This window comes from Uloborus diversus, chromosome 4, assembly GCF_026930045.1.
Source record: "Uloborus diversus isolate 005 chromosome 4, Udiv.v.3.1, whole genome shotgun sequence".
Taxonomy (NCBI): domain Eukaryota; kingdom Metazoa; phylum Arthropoda; class Arachnida; order Araneae; family Uloboridae; genus Uloborus; species Uloborus diversus.
Genome location: NC_072734.1, coordinates 1961700 through 1975108, shown reverse-complemented (window position 1 = coordinate 1975108; position 13409 = coordinate 1961700). Strand labels below are relative to the sequence as shown.

General features: G+C 34.8%; 1 protein-coding gene across 1 annotated transcript in view; it reads left to right on the top strand.

Annotated features, from left to right (window-relative positions):
• Nucleotides 1–13409, top strand: part of LOC129219759 (serine/threonine kinase SAD-1-like) — a 160182-nt gene that overhangs the window by 96759 nt on the left and 50014 nt on the right. The window contains exons 6-7 of the mRNA XM_054854052.1: nt 6105–6173; nt 8360–8506. Of these exons, the coding sequence (XP_054710027.1) occupies nt 6105–6173; nt 8360–8506 (216 nt within the window). The remainder of the gene's footprint in view (nt 1–6104; nt 6174–8359; nt 8507–13409) is intronic.

Here is a 13409-nt window from a genome sequence, read left to right as displayed (position 1 = left end):
AAATAGGCCATTATCCATTGGTTAGAATTAATATTTCGGAATAGGTATTTTATTATAAGATCTATGATCTATATTTAACAAAACTACATGAAAATTTTTAATAAAACATTAAAACATAATTTTTAAAAAATCAAAAACCAAAAATTGCCGGAAATTTTATCTCACAAAAGTCTTTGTTCAACCCCAGTTTGAGTCTTACTGTTTCTAGCTCTATTTTCGTTTCAAAGCCGTATTTTCGTAATCTAGCCCCCAGATATCTCTAAATATGTTACATTAAGTTCAAATCTGGAGATTGAGGGGGTATTTCTAAGCTTAAGGACAATTTTTAAGGCACCAAACGCAAACGTGTGCTTCTTATCGTTACCTCGATAAAAAACAAAGTTGTTTCCGATTACCAAATTTTGGGCTAATAGTTTAAAATTGCTTTTTAAAATATTTAAATGAACAGCATGATTCATTATTTAATCAAAAAATTCCAAATTTCCAAGTCCTAATGCTCAGGGGCGGCATTTCAGCATTTCGTTTGGGGGGTCGAGTTTCTTGAACATGAATTTCCTCAGAACGGTATAAAATACATATTGTTTAACAAGAACTGATAATTAAATGGTTTTAATGTTAAGAATAATTAGGTTTGTAAAGAACAATTAAAATTTTTTCGACCGAAGCTTTAAATTTATTTTGTTATAAGTTATCTCACAAAATATCTCGGTACTAGTTTTTATTTTTTAGTAAAGTTTTAATCTGCTATTTTTGGAGCCAGGAAGAACAGAAAATTTTGTAACTATAGTTAATCAATACCCAATGACTTAATTTATTGCCAGTATAGCTAAAGAGGAAGGTCTTGCTTTGCCTCATTGCGCTTCGAAGGCAATTCTCTAACCTCCTGAGACACGAAAGTCAAAATTGGTTGACGTTCAGTTCTCCTACAACTTTCTGGTTGTGTGCGTAGTTTTTTACATCGATGAAGAGGCTCCATTATTGCAGCCTTGAAATAGCTATATGCTGTATTTTCGTGTAAATTTGTGCTTTATTTACATCGGTTTTTCAATTTAATCATGGAAGTCATCTTTCAAATGACTGACCTGATTGAAACAGTCAAAAAACAATGGAAGCAAGAAAGTTATGTCAAAAAAGCACATTTCCTTTAGATTCCTCTCTTTAAAATAACCAAGAAAGCTTTTTAAATAGGCTAGTATTTATTTTGTGTCATTAAAAAGTATAATCACAATTCACAAAACAATTCCTCTTCCCTCATGCTATTACTTACAGGGGTCTGGCCAGAGGATATTTGGGTCCGTTAACGGACCCTTCACAAAAATCCGATCAACCAACACGGACCTTTCACAAAATCCCGATCAAACAAAACGGACCTTTCACAAAATCCCGATCAAACAAAACGGACCCTTCACAAAATTCTGATAAACAAGATCGGATCTGTCAAACTGTTTATTGAAAGAGCAAATTTGAAAGTAAAATAATGCATATTTCTGTATATAAACCGATCATTTTTGGAACCTTTTTTTAAGTCAAATTAGAGGGATCAGCCTATACAAAATCGGCTAATTTTGAAAAAAAAAAAGAAAAAATCGGCACTCTTGCGATGCTCCTGCCAAATAAATATAATGGTTGTTTGTTTTATCACAGCTGATTAGCAGCGGTGTTGTTGTAAACTTTTCTGAAAAGGCATTGGTAAGCACTTTTCCCCGCTCATGATTTAATAAACAATAATAATATATATCTGCGAAATGAACTTAGAACTGCAAAGGGATAGTAAGGGTGAGGAAAAAATATGATCGCTTCAGATAGGGTTACCAACTTCAAAACTATCACCACTTAGCGTCTGGCGTTGAACCTTTATATTGACTTGATTAGAAAATATTCTCATCATTTTGTCGGCTTGTCAATATTTGCGTTTTTACGGTGTGGTGCGATGTTTAATTGTTATTTTAGGAGAAAATTATATAGATTTTGATTTTTCGATGCTAAGAAGGATGATTAACTTTAAATAAACTCTTTTAATTACAGTTTTTTTTCTTTAGATGTCTACATTTTGAAAAATGCAATCTTTTAACATCCGATATGAGAATCATATTTTGTTCTTTTTTCAAGCTAACTTCGCTTTATTAGGATTCAGGAATGAAAAGTCTCTTTATTTCTGTTAGAACTCTCATTTCAAGTTTTTAAAGCAAAATTCCATTTTCTGTTATGAGTCAAAAATTAAAATGCTGAATAGATGGTTTATTTTATTTTATTATTATTATTTTTTTTTGGGGGGGGGGGGGTCAACTGTGTCCACAGATATTAATGATATGTTATCATAGGACTCTAAAATGCAATTTTAAAATAATTTTATCAGAAATATTTCTTTTACAAGCCGTTTTTATACTTTTGATGCCTTCACTTTGAGAATTGCGATCTCTTTGCATCCGCTATGGGAATTCGATTTTTCGAATTTTGATGATTATTACGCTTTGTTAAGAGGTAAACAATTGAAATATATTTTTATTTTTGTTAAAATCACGGAATTTATAAGTTTTAAACGAAATTCTGTGCTTTTTAAAAGTGTCTTGGGTCAAAAAGTTGAATGTTGAACCCTATTCTGAATTTTGTTTTATTTATTTATATTTTTGTTACAATTATTTTAAATATTGTACAGAAATATATCTAGTATAAAATTTAACATAATGTAGAATGGTAGATAAATATTGATACTTGAAAGAGCGATGCCCCCCCCCCCCCGCCAAATATCAGAAAGAAAATCCAGAATGATTTTCTCGCCATAGAAGAGGAAAACACTCAACTCTAAGTTTAATTGATGCAGTTTGTGCCATCTCTAAATTCTAAAATTTCGTTTTAACAATTTTTTTTTTCCGCGAAATTTTTTGATTTTTCACAAAATTATTTGATTTTTCACAAAAAACGGACCTTGTGAAAAATCCTGGACAGACCCCTGACTTATAAGTGTACTATTTTCTTTTTCGCTTTCTATAACCGACCTACATAATATTGAAGTTAAGACCAATAATAAATATATTTCATTAAATCCTGTCTCAATTTCTTGAGAAACTGAATTGATCAGTTTATTCAAAATATTGATTTAATATTTTGACTAAAACTTCATCTGGGTTTTGTCACCTCTTCCACATTGGCATTCATTAAAAACTGTTACGAAAAGTTCTGTCACTAAGTTCCACACCTGGTTCAAGTATGCATTAATGCGAAAATTACTAAGAGTTTCAATTGTCAATCCAAGAATTAAGATTAGCGAATTAAAATTTTTATGATAGAGTAGCATTTATCAAAAAAACGCTCCGCAGTATAAATAAAGTCAACAAAAAATTCAGACAAAGGCATACATATTAAAATGACATCAAATTTTTTATCAATGAGAAGGTCGCTTTCCAGTAATTCTTCCAGGGGGCTTTTATAACTCTTGAAGACCATCTTATGTCACTCAGAGATTGTCAAGTAAAGAGCCTCAAGATACATTTGTTGATGTGAAAGTATTTTTTGATGTGAGATGTTTTTCAAAAATAGCATATCTTTACAAAATGTTCCCATGAAAGCATATGATACACCGAGTTGCTAAAATGTGTTTCTAGTACATGGCGTCAATGAACACTTACTAGCTGAACATTAAGTTAAAATATGAGCATAAAAATTTATGTAAAATGACATGGAATTTACGCGTAAAAATTGCACAGACTCTACACTGTACGGGTATCTCATACAAGATGCTCCATCATAACATAGATTACTCAATTTTGAAATATTTAACCCATATGAAGAGATTACTTCTTTAGTTAAGGCAAACACTTATCCTCCATCAGTTTTTTCTGTTCTGAAAATTCAGGCAAATGATTTTCTAAGTTATCTAAGTTGAATTTTACCATTTTATATTATTCTTAGTGAAAAATTTGGGGGTGCAACCGCCCCCTCTCGCACCCCCTATTTGCCGCCCCTGCTAATGCTGTAATGCACTCTCACACTAAAACACTTTCACCGTCCTGATTAACTGATCCAACTAAGTTCTTCAGATTAAATTCCTCATTTTTTCTTTTATTTACAATTATACAACAATTTAACCCAAAATGTTAAATTTATTTTCATCTATAAGTAAGACGTTGTTCCAAAACGTTTTGAGCTTATTTATCATTGATTTTGCGACGGAAATTGTAAGCTTACTGTCATTCGCACGAACAAGAAAATTTCTGCAGGAAGAGGTCCTATTTAATCCAGTTAATCAGAGAACTTGGCGAACAATTTTAGGTGAAAATTAAACGTAAAATGTTTCATTCAATTCTGCAGAAATTTTTTCAGCACTCAAATGTGTATTTTTCATAATTTTTTTAACTGTAAACCTCCGATCACGCATTGTTAACTTTGCCAGTTGACCTTTTCTTACCGTGTTTTCGATCCTATTCTTGTCTTTAAAGCATTTTATCAAGCACTTCACTATAGAATGGTATAAATTACCTAATTTAGAGACATTTCAAACCAATTTACCGCTACTGTGAGTAAACAATTCAAATTTCGAATGGTGTTTGTGGTGTTTTTCAAATACCAGTCATTTTAAAGTAATAAGCACAATATTAAGGAATAAATAAACAAAAAATTAAAGCCAAATAACTTTTAAGGGTAAACACAATGCAAAAATAATAAAAAAATGACATATGATAGTTTTAATCATGAATTTATTCGAAAAAATTTGAGTGTACGACGACTTTTGTGGCGTATTATTTCTCCGTCTCTTCATTTTTTGACAAATTTCAAAAATAAAATCTGGCAATATTTTGAAAAAAACTACTGAGTTTTATTCAGAATGGCATAAGAATGGTGTGAAAAAAAATTGGACTTCATATTCAAATTCAGTTTTGTGTTATTTTGGTTTTACTACAAAATTTCAAGGTGTACGAACACTTTTGGGAGCCACTGTAGGTGATCAAGCCGTTTTCTGCTTCGACAAAACCACGCAGTCTGTCATCATGTGAATAGGAATTTTTGATAGACATAGCATATGACTGCACCTTGATATCTACTTTCCAAGATACTTACCTCTCTCATTTTTGGTTTCGACTGGAAATTAAAATATATCAGCCGCTCGTTGCAAAAGCAAAGCGTGTTCCTCAATTTTCCACAGTCTACCTACTCAAATCCGTATTTTCAACCTATGTAGCCATTAAAACTAAATATGTCGAAGTTGTGTAGATGCTGAGCCTGATATTGGACTCCTGTTATAAAAAATAAAACCCAATAAATTAAAATTGTGCCACCTGTAACAACTTCACTCCTTCCAATTATTCGAAGTTTAATTTTGAATTTTAATTCCTGTGTCACTTAATGATTTGGCAACGTAAACTATCTATCTAATTCAGTTTAAAATAATGATGAGGGGCCGTGATAGCCCGATCGGTAGAGTGTCGGATTCGGGGCCGGAGGGTCCGAGTTCGAACCTCGATGGTCGAAGATCCACCGTCGTCATTAAAGGGGACTGAGCGACGTTAAATATGCTCGTGGTCTCAATGTCCTCCAAGTGAAACGATACCTCTGGGGGCTCTAGCACCAGGTAGCTATTAGCTCCTGGTCTAGTTCTAAATTCTCATTAACTGTTCAATCCAGTGATGGTGCTGCCATCTATCGGTATAAAAAATAATGGAGGCAAGGCACTTAGTATGCAGTCCTCGACATAAATACAGTTGTAGTCAGTTGAGACTCGGAATCGAAAAATAATGATGTCCCTTTATAAGTAGTGCTAGTTTATACAATAAAGTTAACTAGAAACTACAAATGCCTATGCACTTTAATAACAGAGGTCTGCACTGAATATTGGTCCATGGAGGGGTCCGCTGGCTATAAAGTTTAGAAAGACCTGTTCTAAGTAAATTCGATGGTTTTTTCCAAATATTAGAAACATTTGACGTATTTTCAACTAATTGAGCCTGAAACAAAAACGTGTTGATAACATCTCAATACCACAGTTAATTTTATCAGAAACGTTTGGAAATCCCTCGATAGTATTGTCTCCTATTTCAAATGTTTTCTTGAAATAGCAGTAATTATGTGTTGTTATACGTAAAATAAAATTACTTTAATATAATTTTTAGGGAGAAAAATACGATGGCCGGCGTGCTGACGTTTGGAGTTGCGGCGTCATACTATATGCTCTTCTAGTAGTAAGTATAAGCTATGATCTTTCAATGACATAAACAATACTTAATCAAATAGTTAAACAAAGCTATTTAAAATCATTAATTCATAGTTTGAAAAATTTAATTCCCTTGACCTAATTTCGGAAATTATATTAGCTCTTACGTTAAAATAATTTGAAGGAGCATTCTTTCATCTAGTTTGAAATTTTTGATTCCCGTATTTCCAAGACCGCGCCCAAAATGTTTTTGGAAGGGGCTCGGTTTTGAAAATGTGTTGAAGCAGGGATAAAAGGAAAATGAAACCGATTTTACCCTCTCTGATAGTAATATTTTGTGTAATTTCGGAAAGGACTGGAAACGGAAAACCTCTCTTGGTGCGGTCTTGTGTGTTTCATCCTCATTGTCTTATCAAGTACGGTGGTAAATCGAAAAGTAAACGATAACAAATGCAAGAAATTTCCATAGTTCACTTTCAAAAGTGTTGGAAGATGAACAGCAGAAATTTACGCTACACTGTAAGAAAACTTGGAAGTGTATCAATTATTTTCGGGCAACGTTGCGGAATTTCACAGATTTTCTCCAGTTTCCTGTGAGAGACAAGTAGGGAAAGGGGTTTTACAAGTAGGGGAAAGAAGGGCACATGTGAACACGGGGTGTGTTGTTCTAGGATAACGTCAACTAAAAACTCTTGAAAAATTCTTAAGTAATGGAAGTACCAATCGTACTTCTTGACCGAACTTTTGGAGCAATGAGCCAGTTTATGTTCCTGTGGTAATAGCTTCTTTATTTTAGCAGATGCTGGTGTAATTTTATTGCTGTCTTCTTCGCGTAAAAACATTTTGAACTAACTAATGAACCAAGCTTAATAACTGCAAACCATTAAGTGAACATTCAAGTACATTTTCGACAATGTTTAATTTTTTTAATTTAATTAAGAATGCTTTATTTTTGAAAAATAATTCTAAAGTAGATGACGGGGCGCTTGTGAAAACATATGTACTCGTAAGGGCACATGTGAACAGTTCCCATATCCTCTCCATAGTATAAATATTAGCGTAGGGTTAACCAGTGTTTAAAAAAAGTGTCAAGATTTGTAATTATTGTTTTTCTACAATCAGTTTGTAAATTTAATGTAAATTATTATTACGTTTTTATAATTTTATTGCTTATTTATTTTAGTGTTTTTTATTTTTTAATTCTTTCGTTACTAAATAGTTGGCCAACAATTTAGTGTCAAATATTTACAAGAAAAAAAAAAGATAATATTTTCCTTTAATTAAAAACTGAAGTTTAAATCAGTTTTAAAATTCATCATCATATTCTGTATGAAGCTTAAACGGACTATATAACAAGAATGAGCTTTGCAGAATAAAATATTTTTTGTATATTTTACTCTTCCCATGAAGTACTTATCTTTACTGCAGAAATGACCGTTGCTGACGATTTTTACAATGTTTTTAAAAATTAAGTCCGTTCCTAATGCTACAGTAGAACGTCAAATATTCGAACTGAATGGGATCATAGGCAGTTTGAAGTTTCGAAAATAACCAGGAAAATGCGGTACAAGAAAATAATGTGCCAATAAGTTAAATAAATTGGAGATTCAATATGTATAGCCTATATTGATGTACATAAGGCATGTGTAACATTTTTTAACGTAACCTACCTCACATTGTTTACTGAGCATAAAGAACATTTATTAAAACTTCATAAGACAACTTCAACTTTATTAAAACTTCATAAGACAAACTACAAAGATATACTTTGTAGTAAGTGTTTGTAACTTACTACAAAATACCATGCTTTGCCATCAATCTTTCAGTTGAACTGCACCATTACGCGGTCACTCATCTGGTGTTCTAATTCTACATTAGCTACCAGTTTGTTTGGCTCTCTTGGCTGCCTTAAGAGGATTTTCGCCTCCAGCTCATGTGATTCCTATTCCGTGCTGATGAGTGCTAAAAAGCACGAAACTGCAGTCCTCAGATGGAATAACTGAGCTGGTGGTGTGTTTTAAGTGTTCACAAGGAGTACGATCGGATTTTTGATGTTCGGATTTTTAACGTCCTACTCTACCAGCTTCATCACTAGATAGTGGACTTCCAACGAATCGTCCAGATTCGCTTTCTTTCTGTCCAGCCAAGCTATAAAGGCTGGATTTTATCGAACATGCTTTTTCTTAGATTGAAAACGGTTCCTTTTCTTTCCAGGGTGCTCTCCCATTTGACGACGACAACTTGCGTCAGCTGCTGGAGAAGGTGAAGCGGGGGGTGTTCCACATCCCCCACTTCGTTCCCCCGGAGTGCCAGGACTTATTGCGAGGCATGATCGAGGTCTGCCCCGACAAGAGAATGACTGTGAGTAAAACCGCTCGTCTTAAATTGGGTCGTAAAAATGCGTACTATGTTCTAAGCCACACCCTTCAGTCTCTAACCCCACAATGAAATGGTGTTCTATTATATTCTGTCGCGAGGAGTATCTGTCTTTCTTTCTTCAGAACACGCGGGAAATTTTCTTTGGAAAGCGATTGAGCTGTGGGACAATTCTTTCAGTTTAGTAGTTACGTGCACTCTGAATAGAGGTTACATATAAGAGGGTTAAACCGAAAAAACCAAAAGAAACCGGACTTATTTTTTAAAGATATATAGTCCAAAATATTTTTAAAAAGAACCTTATCCTCTTCAAAATACTCTTAATTTCAACTAAAGCATTTTCCCTATCAGTGCTTTCACTGTTCGAAGTAATTTTTGATCTCATCTTTAGAGATGGTGGACAGCTTCATCGTTTTTGTTTAAACTGTTTAATGTTGTCAAATCGGAGTCCTTACATACGTCTTTTCGTTCTCGGAAGCAAGAAAAAGTCACACGGAGCCAGAGCAGGAGAGAAAAGTACCTTACGACGAATGACATGCTTCAACTCGACGTCCGTTCTTATTGCCAGTTATATCCCGAGAGACAAACTAGGCACCAACCTTTTTGATCTCAAATCTTAGGTTAAAATTCGCTGAATCAAGCTCTAACACAACCAATTTTACCAAATAGAAAGCAATGTTTCACATCTGCGCGTTTTTTTTATTTAAACTTGCCGTTATAAAAAGCGAAGGATTGACAAAATAGCTACAGCACAGACGGCAATGAATTGGCTATGAGTTGCGCTGTACACGCCTGGCGGCAGAATGGCGTGCTACTCAAACTTCGCCCACAGCAATGCTATTCCGAATATTTTTTGACTCTCCTCCCCCAACTTCTGCTATCACTTCTTTTGCATTGAAAATGGCGTTCCTTGTTATGACGAAACACGTGTATGCAGTAATCTACACTTTTATGCGATGAAATACTGTTATATCTTATTTTACTTTCGAGCTCGAAGATGTTCATTAAATTCTTTTAATAAAAATGTTTTCAGGGTCAAAAATGTTTACATTGACAGTTCTCCTTCTTATCACAGTGATTTGAGCTTAAAATACGCATTAGAAGTTTAGAATATTTTTAGTAAAGCAATTTACATTTTATCGATCTATCAGGTGGGCCAACGGCTGAAAGTGATATCCTCCCTCCCCTCCAAATACAGGGTCAATTATGACAGTAATGAGCATAATGTTATTGTGACGCGACGATAGATGGCAGCACGGTAAAACCGGCTGGGAAATGTGGTGCGGGATATGCCCATTCAATGCATCCAGTCGTCAGTTGCTTTCGAGCAGTGTGAGCGGAGATAAGTGCCTCCGCTTGAAGTATGTTTTCAACTTTTGTAACATATCGCAATGGAGCGTTCGCTTGAACAATGATACGCCATAAAGTTTTGCGTGAGGTTTGGAAAAAATGCAACATTCCAGATGCTGCAAGAAGCCTTCAAGGACGATTGCATTTCAAGATCACAGTCTGGAAGTGGCACAAGGCATTCAAAGAGAGCCAGGAGGAGGTCGCCGACGAACCTCGTTATGGATGTCCCCCCCCCCGGTGATCCCTCACCACCTTACAGTCCCTACTTAGCTTCATGTGACTTCTTTTTGTTTCCGCGACTCAAGAGAGAGAGAGAGAGAAGAAAGGAAAACATTGGGGAACCTTGGGAAACATCCAACACCATGTTACAACGCTGAGAGGCATTCCCTTGGAAGAGTTTCAGGGTGCCTTTCAGGCGTAGCAAACACGTCTCCGCAAGTGTATTGATGCAGGAGGAATGTATTTTGAAGAAAATTGAACATTTGTACAAATTACGATCAATAAATATATTTTGCCAGTAAATGCTCATTACTTTCATAATGGATCCTGCACTACCTAGCCCTCAAGAGAAAGAGACTCCTAAAACCGAAAAACCAACGCTGAAAATACCTCTCACTCGAAAGGTTTAAATGGCGCAATCTGCCCTTGACCCCCTACCCTTGGTGGGCACCCCTGTATGTATCATTTATGATTTATGGTATTATATAGTTATTTACTGTAGTGACGAATTGTTCGTTGTTGCTGATTTACTTCTATTTAGTTATCTGCGATTTCGTATATAGTTAGTTTTGAGTTTTGATTAGATCTCTATTAATAACATTAATATTGCTTTATTTCTCTGTTTTTACTGATTTTAAACGACGAACTATGTGAAAGTCACGTGAATCTGACCAACAGCATCAATCATATCAAGAATTTTTGCATATGTGCCCAATTGTAGATTGCCGATTTCGTGTAGTTAGTTTTGAGCTTTGAATAGATCTCTATTAATAACAATAGTATTGCTTTATTTCTGTTTTTACTTATTTTTACTCCGAACTATGTAAAAGTCACGTAAATCTGACCAGCAGTATCAATCATATCAAGAATTTTTGCATATGTGCCCAATTGTAGATTGCCGATTTCGTGTAGTTAGTTTTGAGCTTTGAATAGATCTCTATTAATAACATTAGTATTGCTTTATTTCTCTGTTTTTACTTATTTTTAAGCACAAACTATGTAAAAGTCAAGTGAATCTTACAAACAGCATCAAGAGTGCTAAGCGTTAGTTCATCAAAAGCATTGGTAAAAACGCTTCATGTAACACATTTTCCCCGATGGGAACAAGCCTGAAACATCTTTTTTTTTTTTTTGTTGATTGTTTGTTTGTGGCCTTATTTTCGTGAAGTAACACTATTTTTACTTCCTTTTACCAAAAAGGAAGTATTGTATTCGCAAAAAAAACTTTCACTCAAAAATCGGCCTTAATTTCCATTTTGCCCACCCCCAAATGAATGTTGAGTTTTTTTTCGACCCGACCACACGTACATATGTACCTCAGAACATATAGACGTCCGAAATATCCATTTTGAAGTTTCCCGAGCTAATTACAACGAGTTTTCTCGTGACGTCTGTATGTACGATGTATGTGTGTATGTGCATACGTGTGTATGTGTGTATGTATGTCGCATAACTCAAGAACGGTGTGTCCTAGAAAGTTGAAATTTGGTACGTAGACTTTTAGTAGAGTCTAGTTGTGCACCTCTTTTTTTGGTTGCATTCGGGTGTTTCTAAAGGGGTCTTTTGCTCCTTTTTGGGGGGAATTCATTGTTAATTTCGATGCAAACTCGAGTGGTGTTATAATTTGGCGGACACTTGGGGACATATCGCCAGTCTTTTGGTCGCCAAGTTTTGTCGCCAACTTGGCGAGAAATTTGGCGATTTTTTTAAAATCTGGTTTTAATGTGCCATTGTTGGTGATATTTAGAGAGTTAGAGAGAGAATCACACTAAAATTGCAATAAGAGGGAAATGACATTAAATTGGTGTGAAAGGAAGTCATGTGATGCGCACATCAGGTCGTTTGTGTCTGTAATATAGAGTGGCACTCAAAAGATTTTTAAAATTGACTATTGAAACGCAAACCCATAAACATTCGCATTAACAAAAATGTACCTGTTCCATTTTAAAAATAAACTGCTCATATGATAGTTCATATGATTTTACAATATTTTTAAAGGATATGAATCCAGTTAAATCTTCTTATTTCATCAAAGGAAAAATAGAAAGAGAGAGAGAGAGAGAAAATACTATACTTGCGCGGAGAAATATGTATTATGTGCGTTCAAAGTGGAGGAACAAAACATTGGAGCAAATGCCTATATTCTTGATAATATTGTTAATTTAAAGCAGGGGGAGTCTCCAAACTTTTTGGACAATGGACCATATTTGAAAAAGTTTTGAGACACGCAAGTCAATACTCCTCCTCGAGGTAACTTACAAGAAACATGCAGCATTCAAACATCTATGACATTAAAATTTTCTTAACTAATCATCATAAGTTTATTATCCGTGAAAAATACCATTCATTACCTGTTAGAAACATTTTGTATCAGCTTATTAACCCTTATTGACTTAGGAATAGTCTCTAACATCTTTTCCATGCAGCGGAAGGGTAGGAGAAATGGGACATCACTGCATTCTTGCCTGAACGAAATGTGAAAAATAATTTTCAGCTTGTTCAGTAGATATAGCAGCTTTAGACCCTCGCTGCTACATTTGCTGGACAAGCTGGAAATGCTTTTTCGCATTTTATTTCCGAATGAATGCAGCACTGTCCCATTCCTCCCGACTCTCCCCAAACGATATTTTCTTTGGGGCTATTATTATCCTTAATTTCTAAGGGGGGAAAAGGGCAAAAAAAATTATAGAAATTATGATTTTTTTATTAAATGTTTGATTAAAAGTCATACTCAACTACAGCAGAAATTCGATCGAACCAAATACGACCAGTTGTATTTATCACTAACGCAGCCAAAAATTCCCCTTTGTCCCACGAAGAAGTAAATTTCTAACTACGCTACTGGCAGGGCCCGACTAACTAAAAGTGAGGCCCTAGACCCATAATAATTTGGAGGCCCCCTGAAGACGATAGTGGAATGCAGTGGTTGATTTACAGGTTTGGGGCCGGTCAGAATGATTTTCAGGGAGCCTCCTTGTCTATCAAAGAACTTGGATGCACTAAATCCTTTATCATGTACATTTAAGAATCCCTTTCGGAGCCCTTATAATTTTGACACGGTTAATTCATCACTGGCAGAATTAATAAATTTTTTCCTTTAAAGAAGTTTTTTCTAATTAAAAAGTCATAATTTTCATTATGTTTTCTAAAATACATGTATTTTTCATATAATTGAAATGCTATGCATAATCCGTTAAGTAATTTGAAGCCCCTTTGGAAGATGGGGCTTCAAATCCCCAGGATCAGGCGGACTGTGCGGTAATCAGGCCCTGGCTACTGGTATGTATGTAGAATTCGATTGAATCGAGATGAATACGCT